The sequence below is a fragment of the Portunus trituberculatus genome, chromosome 21 (genome assembly GCF_017591435.1).
Source record: "Portunus trituberculatus isolate SZX2019 chromosome 21, ASM1759143v1, whole genome shotgun sequence".
Taxonomy (NCBI): Eukaryota; Metazoa; Arthropoda; class Malacostraca; order Decapoda; family Portunidae; genus Portunus; species Portunus trituberculatus.
In genome coordinates, this window is record NC_059275.1 from 12,247,306 (window position 1) to 12,274,453 (window position 27,148).

At 38.6% G+C, this 27,148-nt stretch overlaps 2 protein-coding genes and 1 long non-coding RNA gene across 4 annotated transcripts in view; 2 read left to right on the forward strand and 1 right to left on the reverse strand.

The window, feature by feature from the left end:
- Positions 1-8,632: 8,632 nt before the first annotated feature.
- On the forward strand, positions 8,633-11,863 carry LOC123507240. The gene is made up of 4 exons (XR_006675630.1): positions 8,633-8,809; positions 9,524-9,551; positions 11,119-11,347; positions 11,724-11,863. It is a non-coding gene; the product is annotated as an uncharacterized LOC123507240 (long non-coding RNA).
- Positions 11,198-22,186, reverse strand: LOC123507238 (palmitoyltransferase ZDHHC22-like). 2 transcript variants are annotated; one of them, XM_045259981.1, is made up of 7 exons: positions 21,314-22,186; positions 16,141-16,352; positions 15,059-15,177; positions 12,759-12,968; positions 12,270-12,393; positions 11,708-11,839; positions 11,198-11,335 (listed from the first exon to the last, which is right to left on the reverse strand). In XM_045259981.1, exons 2-7 carry the CDS (start codon positions 16,294-16,296, stop codon positions 11,198-11,200), a joined length of 879 nt encoding a protein of 292 aa, XP_045115916.1. In that variant the 5' UTR covers positions 16,297-16,352; positions 21,314-22,186. The 2 variants fall into 2 exon arrangements, with proteins under 2 accessions (XP_045115916.1, XP_045115915.1); XM_045259980.1 differs by having other exon boundaries at positions 21,245-22,186.
- Positions 22,187-22,734: 548 nt separating this feature from the next.
- LOC123507236 (ubiquitin-protein ligase E3A-like) overlaps positions 22,735-27,148 on the forward strand; it is a 29,259-nt gene continuing 24,845 nt past the window's right edge. The window contains 1 exon segment of the mRNA XM_045259977.1: positions 22,735-22,932. Coding sequence (XP_045115912.1) covers positions 22,880-22,932 — 53 coding nt within the window. The 5' untranslated portion in view covers positions 22,735-22,879.

The following is a 27,148-nucleotide window of genomic DNA, read 5'->3' on the forward strand; positions in this document are numbered from 1 at the left end:
GTCCATTAAATTATGTGGTCCACACTCCTGACCGTCGTAAGGATTCCCAACTTGTTCATATTAATCTAATGAAACCTTACCACTCCAGAGAACCAGAGGACGACTTGTCTCGCGCTGTACCTGTATGTCTGATAGGAAAGGAGTCTGGTCCTGTGCCCCCCGAGGAAGAGTCCGACATCGAATTCCTCTTCTTGTCACCTAAAGGACGCCCCTCAAACAGCCAAATCATGTCCAACCTTGATGAGGTGTTTTTCCTTAACACCTTCACAACAGTCTGATCTTAAAAGTTATTGCCAGACTCCTACCCATTGCCCTTGATAGAGGACCTTATAGATAGTATAGGAGTAGCCAAATTTGTAACCACTATAGACTTGCTTAAAGGTTACTACCAGATTCCCTCTCGGACGAGGCCCAAATAATATCCGCCTTCATCACTCCCTTCGGACTATACCAATACCAGTGATGCCCTTTGCGTGTCTAATGCTCCCGCCACCTTCCAGAGGGCTATAAATTACATAACTCAGGACTTGGAGGGCAACATCTACTTCACCGACCTGTTCCTGGCGGCACCTTCCTCACCTACGGCACGGAGGTCATCAACTTCCCTGACATGGACCCCGAGAAGCGCATCGATCCCATGACACGCATCTTCCCCAGAGTCACCAAGTGCACCTTCAGGAAGTTCGGCCCTTCGGGAACCATCGAGACCCACGACACCATGTGTGTGCTGGCGGTTAACATCATCAACGAGAAGATCTACATTTTCATCTGGTTCTGGCTGGTCTCTCTCACCACCATCACCGCTGTCTGGCTCGTGTATCGCCTCCTCGTCATCGTCTCCTCCGATGTGCGCTTCAAGCTTCTGCAGGTTCTTCCTTTGCGAGGTGCTGTGTCTGGTGGTGGGGTGGACAACATCATCGCCGACGCCTTATCAAGATCTCCCGTCTCACCTCCTTCATGAGCCCATTACGGAGGTCTTAGGGGGGAGGAAATGTTACGGCCCGCCCGTAACATGCATTACTACCATCACCTCCTCCGCTTGTTACCTCGTTCGCCACCTCTCCGCCTCCCCTTCCACGTCACCGTCTCGTGAACCTTCCACGCCACCGTCTCGTGAACCTTCCACGTCACCGTTTCATGAAGCCCGGCTACTGTCCCGAAGTTGGATTCACGCGGCCCTTTCGACTCAACCGAAAGTGTTGAGCCAGCTCTTGGTTTTCTGGATTGGCAGTTGAGATCCAAGCCTCAACCAGTGAACACAACGCCTCTTGGTTCTGCCGTGGGATCAACCATCACCCAGCATTTCACCACTGCGACACCGCATAAGTATCACTTCCCTCGTCCGTGTTTTCCACATTGCCTCTATATAGGATTAGGATTATTGTTAGGTATTAAGTTGGGTTCTTTATTGTTGTATTTATTACTGTGTTATATGTATATGTGTATGTCATTTTCCTGTGTTTCATGTTATATATCTGTGTTTCATGTTTCTTGTTATATATGTGTCAATTTCATTATGGGTTATTAAAGTAGCTTTTAAAGTGACCCCTTTACATTTCCTCACCAGTTGAACCTGCAGTGTTTTTTTTATTGTTATTGTTCACCGGCTCTCCGATGCCAATCTTACCAGTTTAACCGGTGAACGTAACAATATATATATATATATATATATATATATATATATATATATATATATATATATATATATATATATATATATATATATATATATATATCTTTGGATGGGGATAATAAATGGAATTAGGTAACTTAAACACACAGGGACTGCCTCGTATAGGCCTGGCGGCCTCTTGCAGCTTCCTCTTTATATATATATATATATATATATATATATATATATATATATATATATATATATATATATATATATATATATATATATATATATATATATATATATATATATATATATATATATATATATATATATATATATATATATATATATATATATATATATATATATATATATATATATATACCGTATGTTGTGACGTCATAAGATATCTACCTATCAGAGCACAAAGAAATGCAGGTGATACGGCAATACTAAATCGGTGCCTGCTATTGGCCAATGACCAGTATGAACGAACTTTTTATATATTATTCGTGCAATTTCTTTGAATGATGGATACAAGCCTGCCTGCAGTACACGATTGTATTATACTTTACTTCGTTCATCTGTAGATACTGGCATTTGCAAGGATTCCTAAATAATATTAATGATAACATTATTATAAATAAGCACTATATAGTATACTATTTGTGATTTGTAACTCATGCGTATCTACCATCTGTATTCATGTGGAACCGTTAAAGCGGAACCGGTTCCTGCCCAGCTCTAATAGCTGGGTGTATGGCCGGACAGCTACGAACAATTCAGTGTTCTCTCACTAATATTTTCAAAAGCCACATAGATGATGAGTTAGATTCACATGAATATTTTTTCTAGTTTTGTTACAAAATCTTAATGAAACTATCACTTCCTTCATGAAAGCCCTCTTGAAAATGCTCATATCGTCCCAAAACGTTCGAAAATAGTCTCAATTGTGTTGCAGAATTAGCTCGCTGATTTGTTGTTCCTTCCGTAACAGGAAAGGTCATGTGCCTGGGGTGGAGACTAATTGAAGGAAGAAAAATGCCCCAAATATACGTCGCTTCATAACTTCTAAATATTTAGAGACCGAATTAAGCTTTCCCTTTCTTGTTTGTTTATTGTAGGTAGAGCAAAAGGCCTATAGTTTATTAATCAAATGTATATAAATGGTAGTGATTTATTTGCTTTTATTTTATATCCGTACCTAACGTATTTATTTACTTAGAGTATCGCCCCCCTCCCGTTAGATAATTTGGCAGGCAGTTGTTACGTAACAGACAGCAACAACCTTTGTACATGATCGGAGTGAAAACTATATATCAGTCTGTCTGTCTGTTAAAGATAACTGCACTCTTTTAATCTTCATGTTTTATCGCTATTTTTTCTTCATAAGCTTGCCATGATGCGTGACGAAGTAAAATTTCCGTGTCTTTATCATAGTTTTTGTTGAGCAAGATGACTCATGGTGAAGTGAATTCTCCATTATTAGAATGCATTAAAATTCTTGTTGCTCCTCCTTGCCACTTGATTAACCTCCACTGTATCTCATTCTGAGTTCCTTGTTCCACGTTTGATTGACTGATTGATACATTTATTGTTGTATTAATAAAGAAATACAACAAAGGAGGAGGATGGACCTTGTTCCACGTTTTTCTTGTCATTCTTGTGTTATGAGACATACGAAGGAATACAAAGGAAGTGCAAGCAGCAAGCGACATCTAAAAAAAAACTTATGACAGTTTTTCAACATGGAACTAAATGGAACCTACAGGAGTCCAGTAGTTGTTCTTCACCAGAGCTGGGCACTTCCGTAGCTCGGTCCGCACTTCCGCTCCTCCGTACCTGCGAACAACCAAACGAGGTGTGGAGGTCCGAAGTGCGGAAAAATTTTCAAAAGTGCGGAAGTAACAGGTACGGAAAGGCGACATTTGAAGTCCGTACCTCCGCACCTGAGACATGTGGGGAAAGACGAAATTTTAAGTCCGTACCTCCGCACCTGAGACAGGTGCAGAAAAGCCAAATTTTGAATCCGTACTCCCGCACCTAAGATTTTCAAAGAAAAAAAATCAATAAAGACGACAGTACGCACTCCGTAGCATTACTTTTGGCCGTTTTTGGCGGTCTATGGCTCTATGCTATCAGGCATATTTTCCTGCCATTTGAGTGACGTTACTCATTCAGGTCTAAGCATGCTCTCTCTCTCTCTCTCTCTCTCTCTCTCTCTATGATGATGATGATGATGATGATGATGATGATAATAATAATAATAATAATAATAATAATAATAATAATAATAATAATGTTACAATGACTTCCAGTTACTGCTAACCGTACATACATTACAATGATTGCAAGCATATATAATCCCCATATATATATATATATATATATATATATATATATATATATATATATATATATATATATATATATATATATATATATATATATATATATATATATGGAGCTCTGATGTTTTATTGCCTTGTATTTTGTTTTATTTTTTTAGGTGCCGACTAGATTTTTCGGGCGCGCTTTAATAGTTTTGGGTACGGTACCAGAGGTGAGGAGATGCGGTACCGGACTGAGGGGAAAAAAAAATTTAGGCGCGGAAGTAAAGGTACGGACTATCTGCGTTTCGAGGTCCAGAGGAGCCGGACTACCCGATATCCAGTAACACGCCCACCTCTGTTCTTCTTCTATCCTTATCTTTCATATCAGTCCCAAAGTTTATCCAGTCTTCCCTTAATTAAGCACCCATGTTGATTCTGTATTAACTGCTTAATTTCTGAGTCTGTTTATCTATTTCATTTACCTACGTGCCACAGTATGGCAACAATAATTATCTTATTCAATCCATGACTAATCATGGCGTCTCTGCCAGTTTTTCTCGTCCCTCCCAACTGCTAACTCTGTACAAGGGCCTTATCCGCCCCTGTATGGAGTACTCTTCGCATGTTTTGGGGGTTCCACTCACACAGTTTTATTAGATAAGGTGGAAAAAAGCTTTTCGTCTCATCAGCTCCCCTCCTCTGACTCACTGTCTTCAGCCTCTTTCTCACCACCAAAATGTTGCATCTCTTTCTATCTTTCACGGCTATTTTCATGCTAACTGTTCTACTGATCTTGCTAACTGCATGCCTCCCCTCCTCCATGGCCTCGCTGCACAAAGATTTCTTCTTCCTCTCATCTTTATTCTGTCCAACTCACTAACGCAAGAGTTAAACAGTACTCTCAATCATACCTTTCTCTGATAAACTCTGGAACTCCCTGCCTGCTTCTGTATTTCTGTCTTCCTACAACTTGACTTCTTTTATGAGGGAGGTTTCAAAACATTTGCTCCCTAATTTTTAACAAAAGGCGCGTTTTTGATAGTCCACGCTTAAGGCAGCCTTAAGCCTGGCTTAAGGCTGACGTCATTTTGTGTTCTTTCATGTCCCCAAACTTGAGCCAGAGCGTAGCCCGCCTTAAGGCAGGGCCGGCCAAACTCAAGCCAGCTGCAGAACAGGCTCGACTTTCCGCTAGCCAGTTGTGACGTCACATGTAAATAAACAAATGATAAGACATGACGAATGAATGTTCCATTAGCTGCTGTTGATAGTTCTGCACCAAACTGAATGCTGTTTCAGTATCTTCTGGTATCTCTGGCAAGTCTGGAAACATGATGGACTGGACTGTTGATGCAGGGAGGAAAGATAGCAACTAGGATGATACCAGCTTTGAAGCGCCTGGAGTATAGAGACAGATTAAAGGCATTAAACATGTTTTCATTTGAGAGGAGATGTATAAGAGGGGATATTTAAAATGTTCTCAGATACAAACTACATAGATGTGAGATCTTTCTTTACCTTAGAGGAGGGAAGTAGGACTACAAATCATGGCAGGAAGATTAGAAAGCAAGGCTGCAGGTTAGATATAAGAAAATATTTCTTTAGTCATAGGGTGGTAGACTTCTGGAATGCATTGCCAGAGACGGTTGTAAATAGCACTAGTTTGACAATGTTTAAAAACAGATTAGATAAGCACTTAAATTTATTAGATTTATAATTATGTATAGTGCTGCATGATAGTTTTTATAAGAAATTTACTATAGTTAAACAAGACATGATCCCCATGTATGGGGACCACAAATTGTAGAGGATTTCACTGCAGGACTTACCCCTGTTAATGGGCCAAATATTTAGAATTAGTATATAATGTATTGTGTACTTGTAAGTGTAACTTTAAGTACTGATGACGAGGTCGCTGTGCGACTGATACAGGATAACCTAGATGGGCCCTGGTGGCCCTTTGCTATCCTATTATTTATGTTATGTTATGTTATGTTATGTAGGAAAGATAAGTTACAAAGCTGCAGCATATCTTGCACTTCCTGTTCGTCTGCCATCTTTATTGTTGTCATCTGTCAGCTGGTGACTGGTCACGTGATCGAAGGTCTAGCAGGCCCGTTTTCCATTGTCCCAGGTTTTGCTTAAGCCTGCCTTAAGGCGAGGTCTAGCCGTAGGGGCATTAAAAAACGCAGCTTAACTCTTTACTTATCTTTTAGAGAACCAGCACTCAGGTGGGCCTTTTTTTTTATATTTTGTTGCCCTTGGCTGGCCTTCTCTCCTGGATAAAAAAAAAGTATTTAGGTACTTAAAAAAACTCCATGTCATAGTTTTATCATATATTTTTGTAAACAAGGTACTTAATCATTACATAAAGAGCTAGTCTATGATAATGGACGACATCGAAGTGCAGCAATCTTAATAAGTGCAGTGCAGTATAATGTTCAATACATTGTGACCAAAGCTTTACATAATGGTAAACTTATTAAGTAATGGTACAACCCATACCACTGTGACCTGACGACAGGTAAGGGACTTCGCAAAACAATGAGGTAATGCTCATTTTCTTGAGTAGAACGTATAAATTAAGGCAAATATGCATGATTTCAAGAGATGATGCTGATTACTCCTACTATGACTAGAAGGAAAGGCTTTCCCAAAATAATTTAACAATGTATACATTTTTTTCTTAATTCAAGTTGAAGGGGATATGCTTTACTATAGCTGTATTGTTCACACTAGTCCTTCCTTACCTTGCTTACAATTCATAATAAGCAAATCCTATGTAGTAATGATGATTTTCATGTAATTCCTGGTCAGAACACTCTTACCATCTTGATATAATTCAATATGAATCATAATTAGCAAGAATAGTATAGATATAAAAGGAATGAAGTTTTGAGTCCAGTAAAAATTCCACATTTCTTACATACATTATACATATATAATACCGCAAAAGTTTATTAAGTAGCATAACCCTTTGCTCTCTCATCATGATTATTTTCAAAGACTACAGAGGTGACTAATCAATTCTAGAGTGTTTCTCCTGTTGATAAGGCAGAAATGTTGTTAATCTGTCACTAGGACTGTGAAATCATCATTTAAAAAATACTCTCAATTCAACTAGAGCCTCTTGAATGTAGTGGAAGTACAGTATAGAAGTGTTTCAGAATATGGTTCTAAATTTCACTTGAGCCAATACTGTATGATCATTACGATCTTTTATTATAGTCAGTGCTTTATTATTCTATGAGTAAGGTGTGCATACTTATACTTAATAACAAGGTAACACAATATATGTGCTCTTTATACCCTCCACTATCAGCTCCATTCCTCCTCCTCTTCATATACGTAACTCACTTCATTGTTTCTCTCACTATCCTACGCTCACATCTATCCCCATCATCATCACTTTTCAAAATACTGGCCTCTTCTCTTTCACCAATCTACTAATACACTACCATCTCTCCTCCTCCTGTTTCTTCTACTGTGAACATCTTCCCTTTCTCCCATTACTCCATTACTATCTCCCCAATTCATGTATCCTTATAAATATAATAATTCAGATGTAAAAGCTCATAAGTATCATCTTTGAGAAATGCTGATATAAAGAATTAGTGCATGAATGAATGAATGAATGAATGAATGAATGAATGAATGAATGAATGAAGCAACAAGCTTATAACAAAGTATGACAATGTAGAATATAGTACATTCAACAAGAATCAAATACAGTAAATGTCTCTCACTTATTCATACAAGGAATTGTGTGTGTGTGTGTGTGTGTGTGTGTGTGTGTATAATTCACCTCGGTCGCCTGCTGGTCACCCAGCCAGTCTTCCCCATTACGGAGCGAGCTCAGAGCTCATAGACCGTGTGTGTGTGTGTGTTTGATCTGCTGCAGTCTCTGACGAGACAGCCAGACGTTACCCTACGGAACGAGCTCAGAGCTCATTATTTCCGATCTTCGGATAGGCCTGAGACCAGGCACACACCACACACCGGGACAACAAGGTCACAACTCCTCGATTTACATCCTGTACCTATTCACAGCTAGGTGAACAGGGGCTACACGTGAAAGGAGACACACCCAATTATCTCCACCCGGCCGGGGAATTGAACCCCGGTCCTCTGGCTTGTGAAGCCAGCGCTCTAACCACTGAGCTACCGTGTGTGTGTGTGTGTGTGTGTGTGTGTGTGTGTGTGTGTGTGTGTGTGTGTGTGTGTGTGTGTGTGTGTGTGTGTGTGTGTGTGTTCTGTAAGTTCAGTTTGGTGTTGGCACATAATATGGTTTAATTTGCTTTGGTGTAGTAATCCCTGCAACAAAAAATCACAGACCTTGCACTGTGACGGAGTAACTGAACTCAGTAATCATTGTTATGGCACAGCACATGCTTCACATACAATAGTAAAAACGCCTCGCCCTCAGAGATAAACATCATAAAAAAGACACCAATAACTTCACAAAGCACACTGTATATAATATTCGATAACAACAAATTCAAGCCTGTTTTCTTTAACACAATCTGCATGGAAGATCTCATGATGCCTTCCTGGTACCCAAGAAAGATAAGCCTGCCTATGGCAATTAACAAGACCTAATTAAATGTAAGATACTTGTGTATCTGCTCGTGGCAATTAACAATTAAAATGTATGAATTTAACTCATAATATTCCAACAGAAAAGGGAAAATCACAGTGAAATATATGAATTGCAAAATCAACTGTGTTTTGGCTTCCTTGTGCAATCCTCCCCACCAGGTGAGGCCCCTAGGAGAGCCCCCATGATTGGGTGGATGGCCACATGCAGCCTCTTCAGGGCAACACACTGCATTGTGCTACATTGATATCAGCAGTACACTTGGTAAGTTGCTAAGAAATTTTATTTTTACACACTTGTAGAAGATATTCAAAGAACATACAATTTACATGTAGTTATTTATATATGTATGTATATGTATATATATAAATATGTACATTCAGGACATTCAAAGGAATGATATGAAAAGTATCACAGCAATGTTGGAAATTCTTTCACTGAGGAAATTCAGAAATGCAAAGTTTGTGATATTCGGAGGGAGTCAAGTGAAGCGTTTATAGCAAGAATATCAAACAAATGAGCAAATTGAGCAATGGCTGCTTCTTAATGATATCCAATGTGCCACTGGAAAGTACCCAATAAAAGTTTTGGTGCTAGCGTAGTACAGCATAGTAGCAGAAGAGAAAGCGCAAGGAAGAGTGATGTAAGACTAATGTCCTTCTAGCATACTGAACATCGGTATGCTATACGCATGCTGATCATCATGCAGACTACAAGCACATGACAGAAGGGCCTACCAAGCCTGTGCCTAACACTGCCCCAGTACACCATCACCATCGCCATCACCATCACCACTACTACCACTATCTGCCCTCCCTTAACCATCAACAAAGTGAAAATCTAACACAGGTCAGGGACATTAGTACTGAGGTAGTCAACTTTACCAACAGTCCAAAAAAGAAAAATCTATAATTTTATGAATGTATTATGAAAAGCACTTAAATATCTAACATAAACTTCCTATTTCTTCTGTTTCAGAAAAGAAAAGGACTGAAATTCCCATAAAGTAAGTGACAGCAAATCCATTATACATGGATTTGTATATAAACAGTGAGGTAAAACATTTCACTTCGGACTGTGAAGCAAAATACCAAATAAAAATATCCTGGTGAGGATTTCACAGGCTGAGTAACACAATGGTGACAGCCCTGCCTCAGTACTGGAGCAGACATGGGTACAAACAAACAAAACACCTATACAATATAAAAAATATACCTGTTCCAACCCTAGAAATGATCTGACTAGGAACGTTCTACCTAACTCATTACTTTGGTGCTGCACGCATTACAGTATAATTTGTGCAGAGACTAAAACAGTGCCAATTAAACAAATAACATCTACAGTAACAAATCATTCTGCACCTGTGCAAAGATGACAACTACAAGGTGTGTTTCAAACAGTGCATACAAGGAAGTGCTGAATATTTACTCCAAAGCTCCAGTTGAGAATGATGTGTGTGGTAAAAACATTGTACATTGTATACCCCGTTTGTGCATATAAAGGATGATACATCATGGATAACAAATCCTATGCTAACTAACTGTCAGTGTGTTAATTCTTGCTGTGTGGGAAGCGTCTGTGACATGATATGCTTCAGGATTGTGCTGCTATTGAATCCATGAATGTCTGGTGAAGGGACAACCAAGTGTGTGTTGACTAGGATGTTTCAGTTACTTGAAAATATTTAGTGTCACATCCACAACACAACAGCCTTACTGACCTTGTAGAAATAGGAATTAGCACTGGTGATACATCTAACCTGCTCGTATCTTGTATCAAAATGTGGTAGAAATGTTATAATTTAGTTTATAACCTTCTATAAAACTGTGAAGGTTGGAATGACTCTATAGTTACCATGTGTGAAATTGCGAGTTAAATGATGGGATCCACAACTCTCCCACATTCAAGACCTCTGTTCTCTCTCAAAATTGTATTATTAACTCAATTTTTTTAGCTGGAAAAATATTTGCGACATTCTTATATTATGATATGTCTACTACTGATATATATATATATATATATATATATATATATATATATATATATATATATATATATATATATATATATATATATATATATGCATAAAGTCTGATCTAAGTGGTTTAGGAATAGTATATATGTAGATTTTTTTATGATAATAAACTATACCCTTGTTCTATGGTGACACTAGGTAAATAAAGCCATCACCTTCTCAACTCAAAGCCTCAGTTGTCAAGGGTAACAGATGATGGGTGCCCCTGTACAAAACTATCATCCATAGAGGAGATCAAAGACACATTATTCCCGCATTTCAAGCTACCATGAATGATATGGAAGATCGTATGGATGGAGGACACTCTGAAGTACCACATTTGTTTCAAAATATATGAGCCACAGACATTTGTTAGGCTAAAATGTGCAATTATCTATGAGTAAAAATGTTTGAAAGTAGATGTTGAGGAAACAAATTCAGTACATATTTATATAACATTGTTCTAACATCAGTGTGTTCATCCCCCAAAACACTTGTTCCAAAATGAAAACTTACTCTGAAAGGAAGTTATTCTTACAAATTCATTCTTACTTTGCAGACGAGATATTTACGAGAGGGTGACAGAAGCTCTGAGTAGTTGTGACCACCCCCACACAAACTGAAGGAATGACGCACTCTCAGACAATCTTGAGGAAGCTGCGTGGATCAGTGGAGGCTCGACGGCGGGGGAAAGGGATCAGGATGTGAAGGATCCAGTACCGTCCAAACACATGGAGGAAGTTGTGGAAGGCTGAGCGGTGAACCATGAGCAGACCCTGAGGCACAAGGTAACACGTCATTCCATCATCATTGTAAGTCAAATGTTGTCATGAATACATTTTGCAAGAGAGTAATTCGCAAAATAATTATATTTGAAGAACATCTATCACTGACATTCCCTTCAGTAAAAGACTAGTCAAAACAAGGCATCCACACACACCACAATCACATTCATAAGCAATCCATCATATTTTGGCCTCTCACTGACACTAACCAATATTAGAATATTAGAACAAACATTACATTGCTGCAAATCTACACACAAGCCTCAGATGATCAGACTTAAATAAAAAGAAAACATGTTCATTTTATCTCCATAATAGCTACTCATTCCCTGCAAGGATTAACACCATCCTGAGTCTTGTTACCTTGTTGTATTCGTAGGCTGTCTGGCCTCGGAGGACATACACAAGCTGCTGTATAACACAGAACCCGGTGAAAACCCCTGTGGCTGAGGACACATAGAGCAGCGTTACCCAGCCAACCTCTGCCAACTGGGCCTGCAGACATACCCGCACAGAGTCAGACCATCATTACCACGGCACAAGGGGATATTAAAGTGTACATTATGACGTCAAAGAAAGGGTGCTAAAATTAGTTTAAGCCTACTATAAGGAATTTAGACAACTAAGAATTAGATCACAGCAGTCAAAACACACATTAAGAAATGTAAGATTTCTAAATCACAATCATTACACTAATATTGGACCGGACTTCAATGAGAGGTAGATATTACCTTATCAAACTCTACATCTATAATCTGTGATGATCAATCTATAATTATAGCTATACCTAAGAATTAGTTTGGGCTACAAAAGAGTCTCCATTTATGTATCTATTAGGATACTCTAACATCCTGCTACAAATTAATACTGAATCAAAAGCATACAACCAATGAAGAGCCTGTTATGAAGCTCCTTCATTGCCCACCTTGTCCAGCATCCACATGACAAGAGTGACAGGGTAGAAGTAGTACAGGAACTCAGAGGACCAGAATGCTCTTAGGTAGGTGCCAGAGTAGTAGCGGTGAAGCAGCCGTGCAGCATACAAGCACCTGTGGGGGTGTGGTGTTGTTAGGCCTCTGCATGTGAGACAAGTTATTTGATACATGATATTACATTAGCTAACCAGTGTATCTCTGATGTTTTTGGGAAAAAATCTTAGAAAAAAAAAACATTCATGAAGATACAATAATAGATTTCACAATTAATGACAAGCTGTGCAAGTAAGCAATTTGGTACAGGAACTCTTAAACTACTAAACTGCATATTTATTTTATAAGATACAAGTAAGACTTTTAAAAACACTTATATAAATATACATGTTGCAATTGCTGTTACTGTATGATATTGATCTATTCTGCAGTTTGTCCTTCACCCACGACAGGCAGAAGCGAATGGAGCTGCAAGTAATAGTCACCCAATGCAGGCATAGAAGCAGAAGAGAATGAAGTAGCAAAGGTTGTAGCCCCCGACACAGGTGCCAAGGAAGAAGCAGTGGTGGTCACGCTGGTGAATGCAGCGATCACACAGGGAACAGTGGTGGCTGCGCTCTGGCTTGTAGATCTTGCAGGTTGGACAGTAGCGCAGCTGTTTGCAGTCATCATGAGACAGGCCTGGGGCTAGCTCACTGCAGGCCATGAGGAGATGAGAGGGGAAGGGAGGGTGGTGTACTTTGCAGGAAGTAGGTTTTTTATATTAGATGCATATATTTTTATCTTATTATGTTTTACAGATTCTGTGTGACCATAATGTGTATTCGAGTGAATGAGTAATAATTCTTTAAAGGTATGCTATTGTGTATTTTGTGTCATGTGTCTTGCTTTTTTTTGCACCCAAGATGCCTTCCCACACATACTTCATTCACCTGGTGTATTGATAGTCCTGGTCCAAATTAGGCATAGCAGAAGCCAGAGGGGCATAAGCAGGTATGAGTGTGAGCCATGCCTTGCCACCCCATGCACTGCGCCAAGTTATGCCTCCATAGCTCACACAAGGCTTGTGGTTACCAAGCTGAAGTGCCACAATACACAGACACCCTTCAGATTAGCAACTACAAGGCACAGTATTCTTTGCACTAATCTTCCTGTCTTTCAATAATATGTGTGCATATGCTTGCTCCAGACGATCCATGAATATGACCACAGCAGTAGAGTTTCTACTTGCTTCAATCCATACACAATCCTTTTAATAATGCAATGAATATTTTTTTAACTGCAACAGACTTTTTAAGTCCTAATGTTTAATTTTCCTAAAATCTTTCTGGTATGATAACCAACCACATCTTATGATAACCAACAACATCTTAGATATCTGCAAGTGATTGCAGTTGCTTTCCTGCTGGTTACATTCAAACAGCATTCTGATAGTGCACTCCACATAAAGGATGGTATTCTGCTGGTACAAGATAATTTTGACTTTTCCCCAGTGCCACAAAAGATGACAGCACTAATATCAATCAATCAGTTTCCCTGCAGGTGAATGATTAATGATTACTTGTGTATATCTCTTCAGTTAAGTGTTCAGTATCTCATAGTGCATAGTTTTGAATCAAAATTCATTCATATTGCCAATTTGTGAGTAGTGAGTGTCACAAAAGGTGTAGTGTGCATGTGTGTGTCTAACAATATATAAATCTCATTAATATCAGGCACCAAGGATGCAAGTGTCCTCATCCCCAAAAATTGCTTTTAGAAAATTGCTTGAGGTTTTAGATAAATATAACACAAGGAGGATTGCAGGAAATTTGTACACATACATATGTAATTCTAGTCTAATTTAATTTAGTAATTAAATTTTCAAATGCTTGTTTGACGTTCTTAAACAATCTCTGAACAATTTTTCCATTAATATATGAAGCAAAGTTTTTATTTACATCATGCATGACATGATGAATCACTCATGCAGAAGGTGTTCTGAATAGTTTAAATTGACATTAGTTGATACAAATTGTTACTGGTATAGTTTTCTTAAATGGAGACTTTGGAATGACTGACCTACCAGCCAGAAAACAGCTACAACAGCATCAGGAACTTGTAGGCCAATGAATGAAGGAAACTCATGGTTCCCTTGCATCTATATTTTCCTGTGCTTTATTAAAAAGTCTATACATATTCTTTTTATTTTGTACAGATATGTGAAGAATGAAATTAATATGTACACAGTTAACTTGCAGTATACTCTCACTCCTTGCTCACTTTAAAATCTACTACCTATCTATATATCAGGATGAGAGCCCCCTTAAAGAGGGTAATCGAGGTGAGGGTCAATATAAAAATACCGAGGAAGGGGTCTTTATGGACAAGTTGCATTTTAGCGCCTCATATTATAGTGCGGACAACTGTGAGGTTTGGTGCATGTGGTGTATGAGGTGGTACACTTGTGACAGGTCAAATTTATGCCAAAACAATGCTACATAAGGGGAGCATTCCAGAGTAGTGCTTTCTGAGGTAGCTACCCAATTAGTACACTAACCTAATGTCCAATTTAGGCTTAGATGCTTGATTATGAAAAGGTAACTACATAAGACTTTGCATGTATTAAGTTTTAGGAATAATTTGACTGACATTACTGTTATACATTATCAAAAAAAAATCATTGTGTAAAAATACAAATATACATCTACAGGGCAAATTTTACTATAAGGTCCAATTACTTAGTGACCTTTAACTTTCACTACAAAATTAAGTCTATTCACTTCAGCTAATAACAACACACTACCTATTTCCAGAGGATTTGTCAATGTAGCTCTTGGTGCAGAAAAAGAGCAGCCAATTTCCAAAAATTTCAATGCTGAAGAAGTACACAAGAATGGTGTTCAAACCGCTAGCTTTCATAAGCTGTGGACAGAGAGAGATCATGTGAAGATGTTATTCTTACACAAAAAGAAATTCAACAGCCTCACTACATTTTGTCTTTCATGATGGCATGCAGGCTAACCATCAAGATTATGTACATTTCTGAAGTAGTTGTGGCATGCATTAAATGAATACAGTACAGCACTCCTGGGTCACCCTCACACTGGTAAAGCTGCTGCAGGCCCCAGTGCTCCTAGTTAGTCATCAGCACATGTTAGAACTAAAGGAAACTTCTCTCAACATGTCTACTTCTAACAAAAAAAACAAAACAAAGATAAAAAGGTTCATGACAACTAGGTAATCAATTTGCAAGTTGCATAATTTTGTCTGTCATGACTTATCAAAGAATATTTTGTCAATAGGTACACAAGTCAAGCTACCAGAAGTAAAGATTGGGTTCGGTTCCACATAAGAAAGGGTAAGATTTTCATTTCTGAATACTTGAACAGCAACCAAATATTATGACAAAAATAATAAGCTAATGATACCTCAAAATAGAAGCACATACCCAATGAAGATACCAATACGCCAATAGTATTTGCAATGTGCTCCTTAAAATCAAGGCAACCAATAAAGTAATCTGAGATATGAGAAGGAAGACACTACCTAAATAATACTACCTGAAGACTGATGAAACTAGCAATGGAAGATAAATTTACCTTGATGAATGAAGAAGAGGAAGATGATATATAAAAACTAAAATGTAACAAACATGAAACCAAAGAGGAAGACAAGGCAGGAATAAAATGAGGGGTGAGGAGGGAAGAGGACAAAGAGAAATAGGAATGAGAAAAGGGGAAGCCCAAAATTAATAAAACTACCTAAAGTAGTTAAAAGTGATTCAAGATAAGGATATGATACCTGAATTATCAAACTATCCAAGAAAAGGGTATATCAAAGATCTCCCTGAGAGAGTGAAGGAATATCCATGAGTGACTGAGGTACCTGATACGAATGATAGCTAAGAAGCAGGATGATGATGAGTGTGGTGGCAGGCGCGAGGCTCGTGATGAAGTCCGCCATCCTCCTTAACAATGCAAATTTGTCCATGTTGAGGAAGAACCCATACATCCGCCGACACAGGCATAGTGGTGACCGCATCCAGTCCACTGGTGGCAGCTCCTTGTGTGTGATGTGGTGACGTTGACCTGTGTTGGCTGAAGAGGAATGGAAATGGAGGACATCAGTAAAACAAAGGAAACAAGTTAGTGTGAGGAGTGGACAGTGTCAATGGTTAAGGAAAGGAAGGTGTAAATCTCTGGAAAAAAGGTGATATTAGAGTAAGAGTGTCTGTAGGTGAAAGAAAGTCTTGGTGTCAAGAGAGAGAGAGAGAGAGAGAGAGAGAGAGAGAGAGAGAGAGAGAGAGAGAGAGAGAGAGAGAGAGAGAGAGAGAGAGAGAGAGAGAGAGAGAGAGAGAGAGAGAGAGAGAGAGAGAGAGAGAGAGAAACACTGAGAATTTAGTGTGTGTGGAAAAAAAAGAAGGATGCGTAATGAGCAGAAATTATAAAAATGTAAGGAAGGATGTGTGCAATACTGGGAAAACCTACGAGAGAGAGACAAAAGATATTAACGAGAGATGACAAGAGAAACACAAGACAATTAACTTTCCTCTAACACTACAATTTAACTTCTGAGCAAGGCATGCCCTGTAAATTTTGTACTTGGCATAGTCAATTGATGGAGATTTTTTGTCTCTTCCATAGATTTTTCATTAATGTCTAAATTTGGCATACTTTGGCTTCCCCACCCCTCTTTCACACCAAAAAAAACAAGCTTAGTGGGGATAGAGTAGGAGGAAAAGAAGATGGGATGTATTGTATTAATTTGCAATTTTACTGGTCATGATAGCATATAAGTGGATATAGGAGGCAAAGCTCCCCAACTGGCAAGATTAATGACTTCAAAATGTAGTGGAGAGATATAAGGAGACAAATATTCACTGTTTATTGATTATTATGTATGTTAGCAGGGAATGGTTGTCTAGAGCCATTGGTGTGAATGATCGGGTAAAAGGGATGTGTAAGGATGTGGGTGTCAGCTTTGTGGATGTATGGGATAGGTTCTATGGGCGAAGGGATTTGTATGCTAGGGATGGTGTGCATCTGAGTAGGAAGGGTGTGGATGTGCTGAGTGGATGTCTGGAGGGGGGAGTTGGGATGGAGTGTAGGGGGTGAGGTAGCAAATGCATTCCAGAAGAAAGATGCTAGACATAAATTAGATAGGATAAACAGAGATAGTGAAAAGATTAGGAAAGATTTCCAGGTGCAAATAGGAGAGAATAAGATTAGGATTCCAAATAAGGAGACAGCATCTAGGAAGGTAGCAGGACTTAAATGTTTTTATGTAAATGCCAGGAGTCTTAGGAACAAGAAGGACGAGTTATCTAGTTATATAGTTGAGGAGGACTTAGATGTTGTATGTGTCACAGAGGCATGGGTAAATGAGGAAAAGTTTAGGAAAATAGGAAAGAATATGAAGTAGATGGATACATTATGTATTTACACCAGAGAATTGGTAGGATAGGTGGAGGAGTAGTTATTTATGTAAAAAATCCTTCATTTCCAGTCAGGTTAATGGTATTAAGGTAGATAACAGAGTAGAGTCCTTATGGCTGGATGTTAGAGTAAACAAAAGTAAGGTTATTAGAGTAGGAGCTTTTATAGGCCACCTAACCAGTCAGCAGATGTAGACAACCTTATGGTAGATGAGATAAATAGGGGTGTACTAGTCAGACAATTATCTTAGGGATTTTAATCTTAAGTCAGTAAACTGGGAGAGGATGGTAGGAGATGCTAGTGAAAATAAGTTTATGGAAAGTTTTCAGGATAACTATTTAGTGCAGATGGTAGATAAACCTACTAGGGGGAGGAAGGTTTTAGACATAGTACTAACAAATATTGAGCATTGTTTAAAGGAAGTTGAGGTAGGAGAGACTTTAGCAAACAGTGACCATCATATAATTAGATTTATCATTAATTCCAGTAGGGATAATATAGTGAATAAGACTAGAGTCCCAAACTATCAGAAAGGCAATTATGGTAGGTTACGTCAGTTATTAGGAGAGGTAAACTGGGAAGATAGTTTTGGAAATAAAACTGCACAGGAGATGTGGGATATTTTTAAGGTTGTAGTAAAGGGTATAGTGATGCAGTGTATCCCTTACAAAGATATAAGGCAGAGAAACAGGAAGCCATTATGGTGGACTCATGAGATAGGTAGCCAGATCAGAGAGAAGAAGAGGGCATACAGAGAGTTGCAGAAAAGTGGGAAGATGTAGATTTGATTAGGTACAGACAGGTCAGAGATGATTTGAGTAAGGTTATAAAAAAAGTAAAAGGCAGGCAGAGATAAAACTAGCTAGAGCTGGGAGTAAAGATCCCAAAAATTATATAGTTATTACAAGGTCAGTGATAAAAGAAATAAGGATAGGATTGGACCACTCAGAAAAGATGGTGTAGTAGTGGATCAAAATGAAGACATAGTAGAATTATTGAATGAACAATTTTCTTCAGTATTTACTAGGAAAGAATAGGAAATCCTGTTACAAACAGTGCGACGAGTAGTTTAAGAGCTTTAGAAAATATTGATATAAAACCGGGAATTATTAGGAAATTTATTCTTGAACTAGACGATAGGAAAGCTAGTGGTCCTGATGAGCTACATGCCAGAGTACTTAGGGAGGGTGTAGACAGTATTTCTGAAGCACTTAAGTTAATCTTTGAAAGATCACTTAGGTTTGCTGAGATACCTCAGGACTGGAAGTTAGCTAATGTTACTCCAATATTTAAAAAGGTAGGAAGGATGATGCGAATAATTATAGACCGATCAGTTTAACTAGTATAGTATGTAAGATACTAGAGAAAATCATTAAGGGTAGTATTTGGGAGCATTTAAATGAGAATAGATTAATTAGAGATACCCAACATGGCTTTAGATCAGGGAGGTCCTGTCTTACAAATTTGCTCGATATCTTAGAATATATTACCAAGGAGTTAGATGATGGAAATAGCATAGATGTTATATATCTAGATTTTAGCAAGGCGTTTGATAAGGTACCGCATAGGAGGCTAGTGTACAAATTGAGACTACATGGGATAGGGGTAGGTTAGTTGATTGGATTAGTGAATGGCTTTCTGATAGGAAACAGAGAGTAGTATTAAATGGGGCAATGTCTGAGTGGAAGGAAGTGGTTAGTGGGGTACCCCAAGGATCAGTGCTAGGACCTCTTCTTTTCTTGGTGTACATTAACGATTTAGATATAGGAATTAGTAGCAAAGTATCAAAGTTTGCAGATGATACTAAGATAGCATGTGCAGTACAGGGTGAAAAGGACAATTACAGAATACAACGAGACCTGGACAGGCTGATAGCATGGGCAGACAGGTGGCAGATGGAGTTTAATTCTAAAAGTGTCAGGTTATGCATTTAGGTAAAGACAACACAAACTTTAACTATGAGATGGAGGGATGTTGGCTAGAGGCAGTAGAGGAAGGAAAGGATTTAGGAGTAGTGATAGACAGGACTATGAAATTTTCAAAGCAATGTTTAGAAGCAAGAAATAGGGCAAATAGGATCCTGGGTTTTATAAATAGAAATGTTAGTTATAAAAGTAAGGAAGTGGTGCGTAGCTTATATAATTCCTATGTTAGGCCCCATTTAGAGTATTGCATACAGGCCTGGTCACCCCACTATAGGCAGGATATCAACATGTTAGAAGCAGTTCAGAGAAGAGCAACTAGGATGATACCAGCATTAAAGCGCCTGGAGTATAGAGATAGATTAAAGGAATTAAACATGTTTTCATTTGAGAGGAGATGTATAAGAGGGATATGATAGAGTTATTTAAAATGTTCTCAGATACAAACTACATAGATGTGAGATCTTTCTTTACCTTAGAGGAGGGAAATAGGACTAGAAATCATGGCAGGAAGATTAGAAAGCAAGGCTGCAGGTTAGATATAAGAAAATATTTCTTTAGTCATAGGGTGGTAGACTTCTGGAATGCATTGCCAGAGACGGTTGTAAATAGCACTAGTTTGACAATGTTTAAAAACAGATTAGATAAGCACTTAAATTTATTAGATTTATAATTATGTATAGCACTGCATGATAGTTTTTATAAGAAATTTACTATAGTTAAACAAGACATGATCCCCATGTATGGGGGCCCCAAATTGTAGAGGATTTCGCTGCAGGACTTAGCCCTGTTAATGGGCCAAATATTTAGAATTAGTATATAATGTATTGTGTACTTGTAAGTGTATCTTTAAGTACTGATGACAAGGTCGCTGTGCGACTGATACAGGATAACCTAGATGGGCCCTGGTGGCCCTTTGTTATCCTATTATTTATGTTATGTTATGTTATGTTATTTAGAGATTTCCCCAAAATGTGTTTTCTTCTTATACATTTGACTTTTTCCTAATCTAGCTTATTTTGGCCTCTCCCACCCTGAAACCCTACTTTCCTGCCAAATCCCCACACTCAGTTACGGTGGTATAAGACGGCAATATAATAAATAAGGAGCCACTATTAGTAAGATTTATACATTCAGGAATATATTTCAATCTGAACCACGGCAAGCCGGGAATCAAACTTCTGTAACTAACTATACATCATGACCTAACAAGCAGTCATCTAAACCCAACTACCCTTAATAACACACAAATAAAATTGGACACTGCCACTTTTACAGAAGTCTATAGCCTTGTAACATGATCATCAGCACCACAGACACCAACTACAACTCACGTAACTTCATGTATGTGCTATAATCTAAGCTCTTCACTAATTATCCTTGAAACAAAACAGACACAAAGATCAGCACCAGCAACTCACTAAAAGCAATCATGGACGTGAAATAGTACCAATGACACAAATGACAATAAATACCTACAAAAATAACCTAGCAAATCTAACTTCTAACCTAACACCGCCCCTTCTGAGGAACAACCTTTGACACCGCATAAGCACAAAGCACACGGATACTTCAATTACAATAATGGACGTGGAACAAGACCAAAAACACAACTGGCAATAAATAACTCACAGTCTCTCAGCCTTAAATTAGAACCGAGCGATGGGATATACGCAGCCAGCACAGACATGCCTCCATTACCTTCCTAAAACCCGCCTTAGAAGTGGAGCTGAAACGCCTCATTTCACCTCATTTCAAGCTTTATTAAACAACCTACCAGCTATTTAAGATTAAAATAAGAGGAATCATGTATGTTTTTATCTGTCTACTAAGGGTTCAAAGGTCAAAGTTTGGTATATGAGTAGTTTATGAAAGATTTGTTTCCGTAATTTTGTCTCTCGCACTGAGGGGTATTGATTATCGCAAGGCTCTCGTTACATCCATGCCATGTTCTATAGTCTTTATCTGCCTCCATGTGTCTTTGTCTTCATTCATATTAACGTGTCTTTCATTTGCCGGCGTCTGTGAAGCTTTCTTGTTCCCGATCAATGTATATTTTCGTCATCATGGAGAGTTGATTATTCAGCATTTGCCTTTTTGCACACCAAGTTGCACTTTACTGTCGTTATGCCTTATTCTTGTCGTTTATTTCCCTTCATCATACTCAATCATCACATTTACTTGTCATGTTAATGATATTATGTAAGAACGTTATGTTTCCTTGTGTAAAATCTGAAACACCGAATATACTATGTATACCGATGCAACAGACAAGTAATGACAATTGATTGCATTAATGCCAACACCACTATCAAGGGAAAAAGTTTAATCCATAAAAGAATGTTAGATGAGGTTTAAACTTAAGTAGATTTGTGTCGTTAAATGAATTCTTATAATTAGACATTGCACATTTTTCGTGAATTTAAGATAGTTAGATCAATTGGTTGTTTATAATTAAACAGTAATTTTCCCACTCTCTATAACTTGAAGGAGAACGAAAAGCACGAGCCACGGAAGCATTACAAGGCTGGCACAAATAACTCTTATCAGCGTGTTATCGTAGCCATGCTAGCGCCTGTTTGAATGAACACTGGCGGCATGACAGGGCAATGAGGGCACGCATGGCTTCACCACGGTGCAAACGTGCAAAGCTGTGTTCTTTATCCATGCAAATTTGTCTTGAGTCAGTGATATATTTTCCGTCTACCATGTAATGCATATCCACCACCGGAAGCAATGTGTAATTAGAAACATGATGGTGAGAGATGTGTCGTGGGTGTAACATGATGGACAATATTGGGGAAAGCGATGTCTGCAAAGTCATCCCGCCGGGAAGCTCTCATGGAGGAAAACATAAATGTTTTCTGATCATATTGTATATACAATTATAATATTTTTAGCAATAGCAAAATGAACAACTCCCTTCCGTTGTAACCAGCCCCATGCAAAGTTTCAAAAGTTTGAAGCCGTAATAATATTGCAAATTTTGAGATTACATGGTGTTATCAGACCTTAGTTTTCATTCGGGTAGAAAAAAAAGGATTAATCAGCCATAGTTACATTCATGAAATAATACATTATTGGTACTTCAGTATATTATCGAGGGATTTGTTCAAATATGAATCTTCTCAGCTGAGCAAAATAAACATGGCGGCGAGGTCACGTCCTGGAGGCGGGGAGTGAGACTTACCCAGCAATAATACGCGCACCTTGCATCAAGTGGGGCTGAATATTGTTTACCGAAGCAACAAACGGTAGAGGAAGTTGATGAGTTCGCCACAAGGGAGCCCAGACCCCGCCGGGGCCAAGGAGGGCGCCAGGTAAATGTTGCTACCCATGACTCTCCTGAAAGTGCAGGAGTCCCGCCGTGATACCTGGGCGTTACCTGGCCCAGCTGGTGCCGCGGCGGGACGGCAGGGGCTTAGGTGTCGCAGGGCCAGTCGGCGAGTGAGGGCATGGCTTGAAAGGGTAGGATAATGACGCAGGGCGCCCTGTGGTGTTCCGCCACCATCCCGAGCTTCCGCGCCGCCCCGGTGTGTGTGTGTGTGGCGTGATGTCATCTGCACTCTCCTCATGGAGCTATGTTTGTTTTGGGTCTCATCCATTCTCCTAGTGTTGCATGTGCTGCAAAGGTTTCAGGTTATATGATGACACCCGCTACAAATTCACCGTTGCGTATGTAGACAGCTAATCCTGATGAAAACAATGAGTAAAGCTGGTATGTCAACAAAATAAATTCAAGCTTTACCTAGTCTCTAGCTTTGCAGTGGTGACATCTTAATCCAACAGGTTGCAAGCAAAACTGTACTCTTGAGAGGCCTTGCCTTATGCTGCTGGTTCTTACCTAGTTGGGGTCCTTCGGACGGAACCCCACAGTGGCAAGCACGCCAGTTCGAAAAGAACAGCAACCAAATAAAAAAAAGAAAGGGGATGAAGACACGACTGGAAAGTGTGCCATGAGCCCATATGCAATGACAAGGAAAATATGATGGCAGTTAGTGACTCTCACTATAGTTAAATAGTTATAATTTAAAAAGTCACCGATTCCCCCTTTGAAATGTACTAAGGTGGTCCATTTCAGCTAACGCAGCAGGGAGAACATTCCAATGCCTAACTAGTGGAGCTGAAAAATATCTATGTCTGGCCTCACAGGATGCGTGGGAAACAAATATCATAAATTCATAACCTCTCAACATCCCTCTCAAAGGGGCCATGATAAAAATATCAGTAGGAGCAACACCAGACATCCCATGGAAGATCTTCCAGCTCTTGATCAAATCAGCACGAAGCAAATGCCGTTTGACAGAATACAGATCCAAAATTTTGAGACGTTGGCATGTTACTAAGACTCGTAACTTGCTTAGTCCAATGTTGCTGAACAGATTCCAAAAAAGTCAAATCCATGATATTACCTGTATTCCAGATTGGGGATGCTAACTCAAGTAGAGGGCATATATGAGTGACAAAAAGCTTAACCATGAAGGGAGGAGACCAGCACAGAGTAGATTTCAGAAATGAGTTTGCTAGTCCAGTAGCTTTAGACACCAATGATTGAATGTGATTGTAAAATCTTAATGATGGCTCTATAGTTATACCTAAATCCACTGCAACGTCACTCAGATGTAATGGTTTGCCTTTTACCATATGTAATGAATAGGGTCCAAGATCATAAATCTGACATCTTGTCAGCATTAATATTTAGATCCCAGGATTCACCAACTGCAATTAAAGACTTAATATCTCTTTGAACTGTACTAATACATTGCAATATAGTGGAGAGATTATAAGGCTTTATAAATAGATATAATTTAAGATCAGCAAATAGTTTAAAGTTATAAGAAAAAAAAAAAAAAAACAGGACCTAATACAGTCTTGAGGTACCCTACTAACTAGCTACTGGAAGTAAAGAACTGACCTGACCACCCACAACTACCTCCATTGATATGTGAGAAAGAAAAGCCTTTATCCAAGAAAGATCACCATCAATACCTAGTATAGAGTTTAGAAAGAAGAATCTGGTGGTTTAAAGTGTCAAAAACCTTACAAAAATCAAAGAGTATGAGATCAACTGTATATCCCTTGTCTATCCAGTTTGTTACTACATCATAGGTTAGCAAAAGCTGATCCTCTACAGACTTACCATGTTGAAAACCAACCTGGTTATTGTTAAGTACAGTGGTACCTCTAGATACGAGTTTAATTGGTTCCAGCCCCTAGCTACCTCGTAACTTGAAGTTACTCGTATCATGAGTTAATTCCCATTTAAATTAACCATAACCCTGTTAATCCTTTCCAGCCGGTAGAACAAAATACAAAATACCCCAATTGACCTGAAATAGATATGAAATTAAATTACAAAACATACATAATTCATTAATAAACATAAGTGTAGAGAATAAATAATGATAACTGAAATTTAATGTTGTTTTGTGAGCGCTTACCACAAGACAGACGACGGCAGACAACACAGGTAGGCAGAGTAGGTGGAGGATGAAGGATGCCAGGTTAGTAGGCAGAGGATGAGGGATAATTAGCGTGAACTTCAACAATAGTCACTCCCTTAGCATGTTTTTTTACTCTTAATTAAATCTTTGTTCTTCAAAATGGTGCAAATAGTCGATGTACTACTTTCATACTCCTTAGCAAGATCACTCACATGCATGCCACGCTCATGTTTTTCTATTATTTCCTGCTTAATTTCTAAGCTCATCATTCGTTTCTTATGATCACTACTATCTTTAGCTCTCTTTCTGGGGACCCATGGTTAAATGCACAAAAAAGTAGCACATAATACGAAAAAACACACATAAAAGTCAGAGCATATGTTTAGTGGCCAGGAGTAATGGTACAATGTACAGATGTGTGAATCGTTGCTTTATTGCCGAGCGCTGATAATGGTGGGCACTGCTGCTGCTGCTGCTGCTGCTGGCTGCTCATATTTTGGAAAAATGCTCGTGTTATGGGATATAATATTTCGCAAATTTCTACTCATATCTTGGAAAACTTGTATATAGATGCACTCATATGTAGAGGTACTACTGTAGCTATAGAATTTGTTTCCAAATACTCATATAGTTGTACCACAATAAGCCTTTCCAGAGTTTTACAACACACTGATTTACTAGTCTATAGTTTGATGGCTAGGCTGCAAGACAGTGTAGTATTTCCAGCATAATTTCATTAATGTCCCACAAGGTTATTGTCTTACATTGTTTAAGGTTAGATGGGATTTGGATTAATTTATTTGTTTAGTTTGACATATTGAAAATTGTTATATCATCAGCTTCACTTAACACTTCAGTATCTCCACTGTTCCAAGCCAACATTCAGTGGGTGCTGCTGGGGCCAAGGATCTGGCTGGGGGAATCAGCATTCTTGGGAAGGTGCAGCTTGGCTGACCTCAGCTGAGTTGCCCTCCTCTGTTGCTGGTGTGCCTCTTCACCCCCTAAACTTTGTGCAGCCTCTGCAGGCAATCCCATCTCTGCAGTGTCAGTTATCCAAAATGATATAAACAGTTCCTTTCAAGGTTGCTCAGGTCAATGTTAACTCTCCATAGAACAAACTTAACTATGTAAGTTGCTTAGGTATTGCATGAATAAGTATGAGTTGCATATGTTAGGAGTGATTGAAGCTTGGCTATTGCCCTCAACACCCTCTTCTTCTGTTGATATTTCAGTTTACATGTTTTTAAGGAAGGATGTAGGTGGTCTTATTGCTAAACATGGTGTGGGTATTTATATTGCATCTGTTGTGAATTTTTGGGAAGTGGAAGTTCGTGTTCCAAATGTTATTATTATCTTTTTATAAACTTTGATTTCTATCTTATGGTGATTTATAACCTTGCTGTTGTGTTTATGGGAATTTTGTTTGGGAAGAATGCTCTCATGCTAGGGAATTTCAATTTACCATCAAATGAATGGTACTCCAACCATCCTGTTATGTATTTGTTGCAATTGGCAGAACAATTTTTCTATTGTTTTAACCAGTTGGGATTAACTCAGTTGGTTGTTGAACCTTTACTTTAATTTTCCAAGACTTGCCATCAATTGTTAGTGAAAATTCCAGGCTATGGCACAGAGGAAATTACCCAATGATCAAAATCAGTTTAGATTGCATTGATTATGATTTTGAAACTGCTTGCTTGGATGTAGAACAGATTTATTCAACTTTGTTATCTGTGTTGCATCCATTGATTGACCGTTATGTCCCTTTGAAAGAATGTCTGAATCTAATGCACATGTGACCACCCCATCACCTTAAGCTTAGATGATCTCACTTGTTATGGTTCCTTTTTGGCAGGAATTCTAAAGCTGTCACAGAGGCATTCCAAGAATTTCACGAAATTAATTACCAATTACATTACTTTATCTCTGAACAATCTGATCATAAAGCTTTCTTTGTTAATAGTGTTAAACAAAACCTCAAATTGTTTTATTTGTACATTAAAAATAAGAAAGTAGGTGGACCATGTATTGGTCCACTGAAGATTTTGGCTGACCAATTAAGTTATAGATCCTCATTCTTTGGCCAGTATTT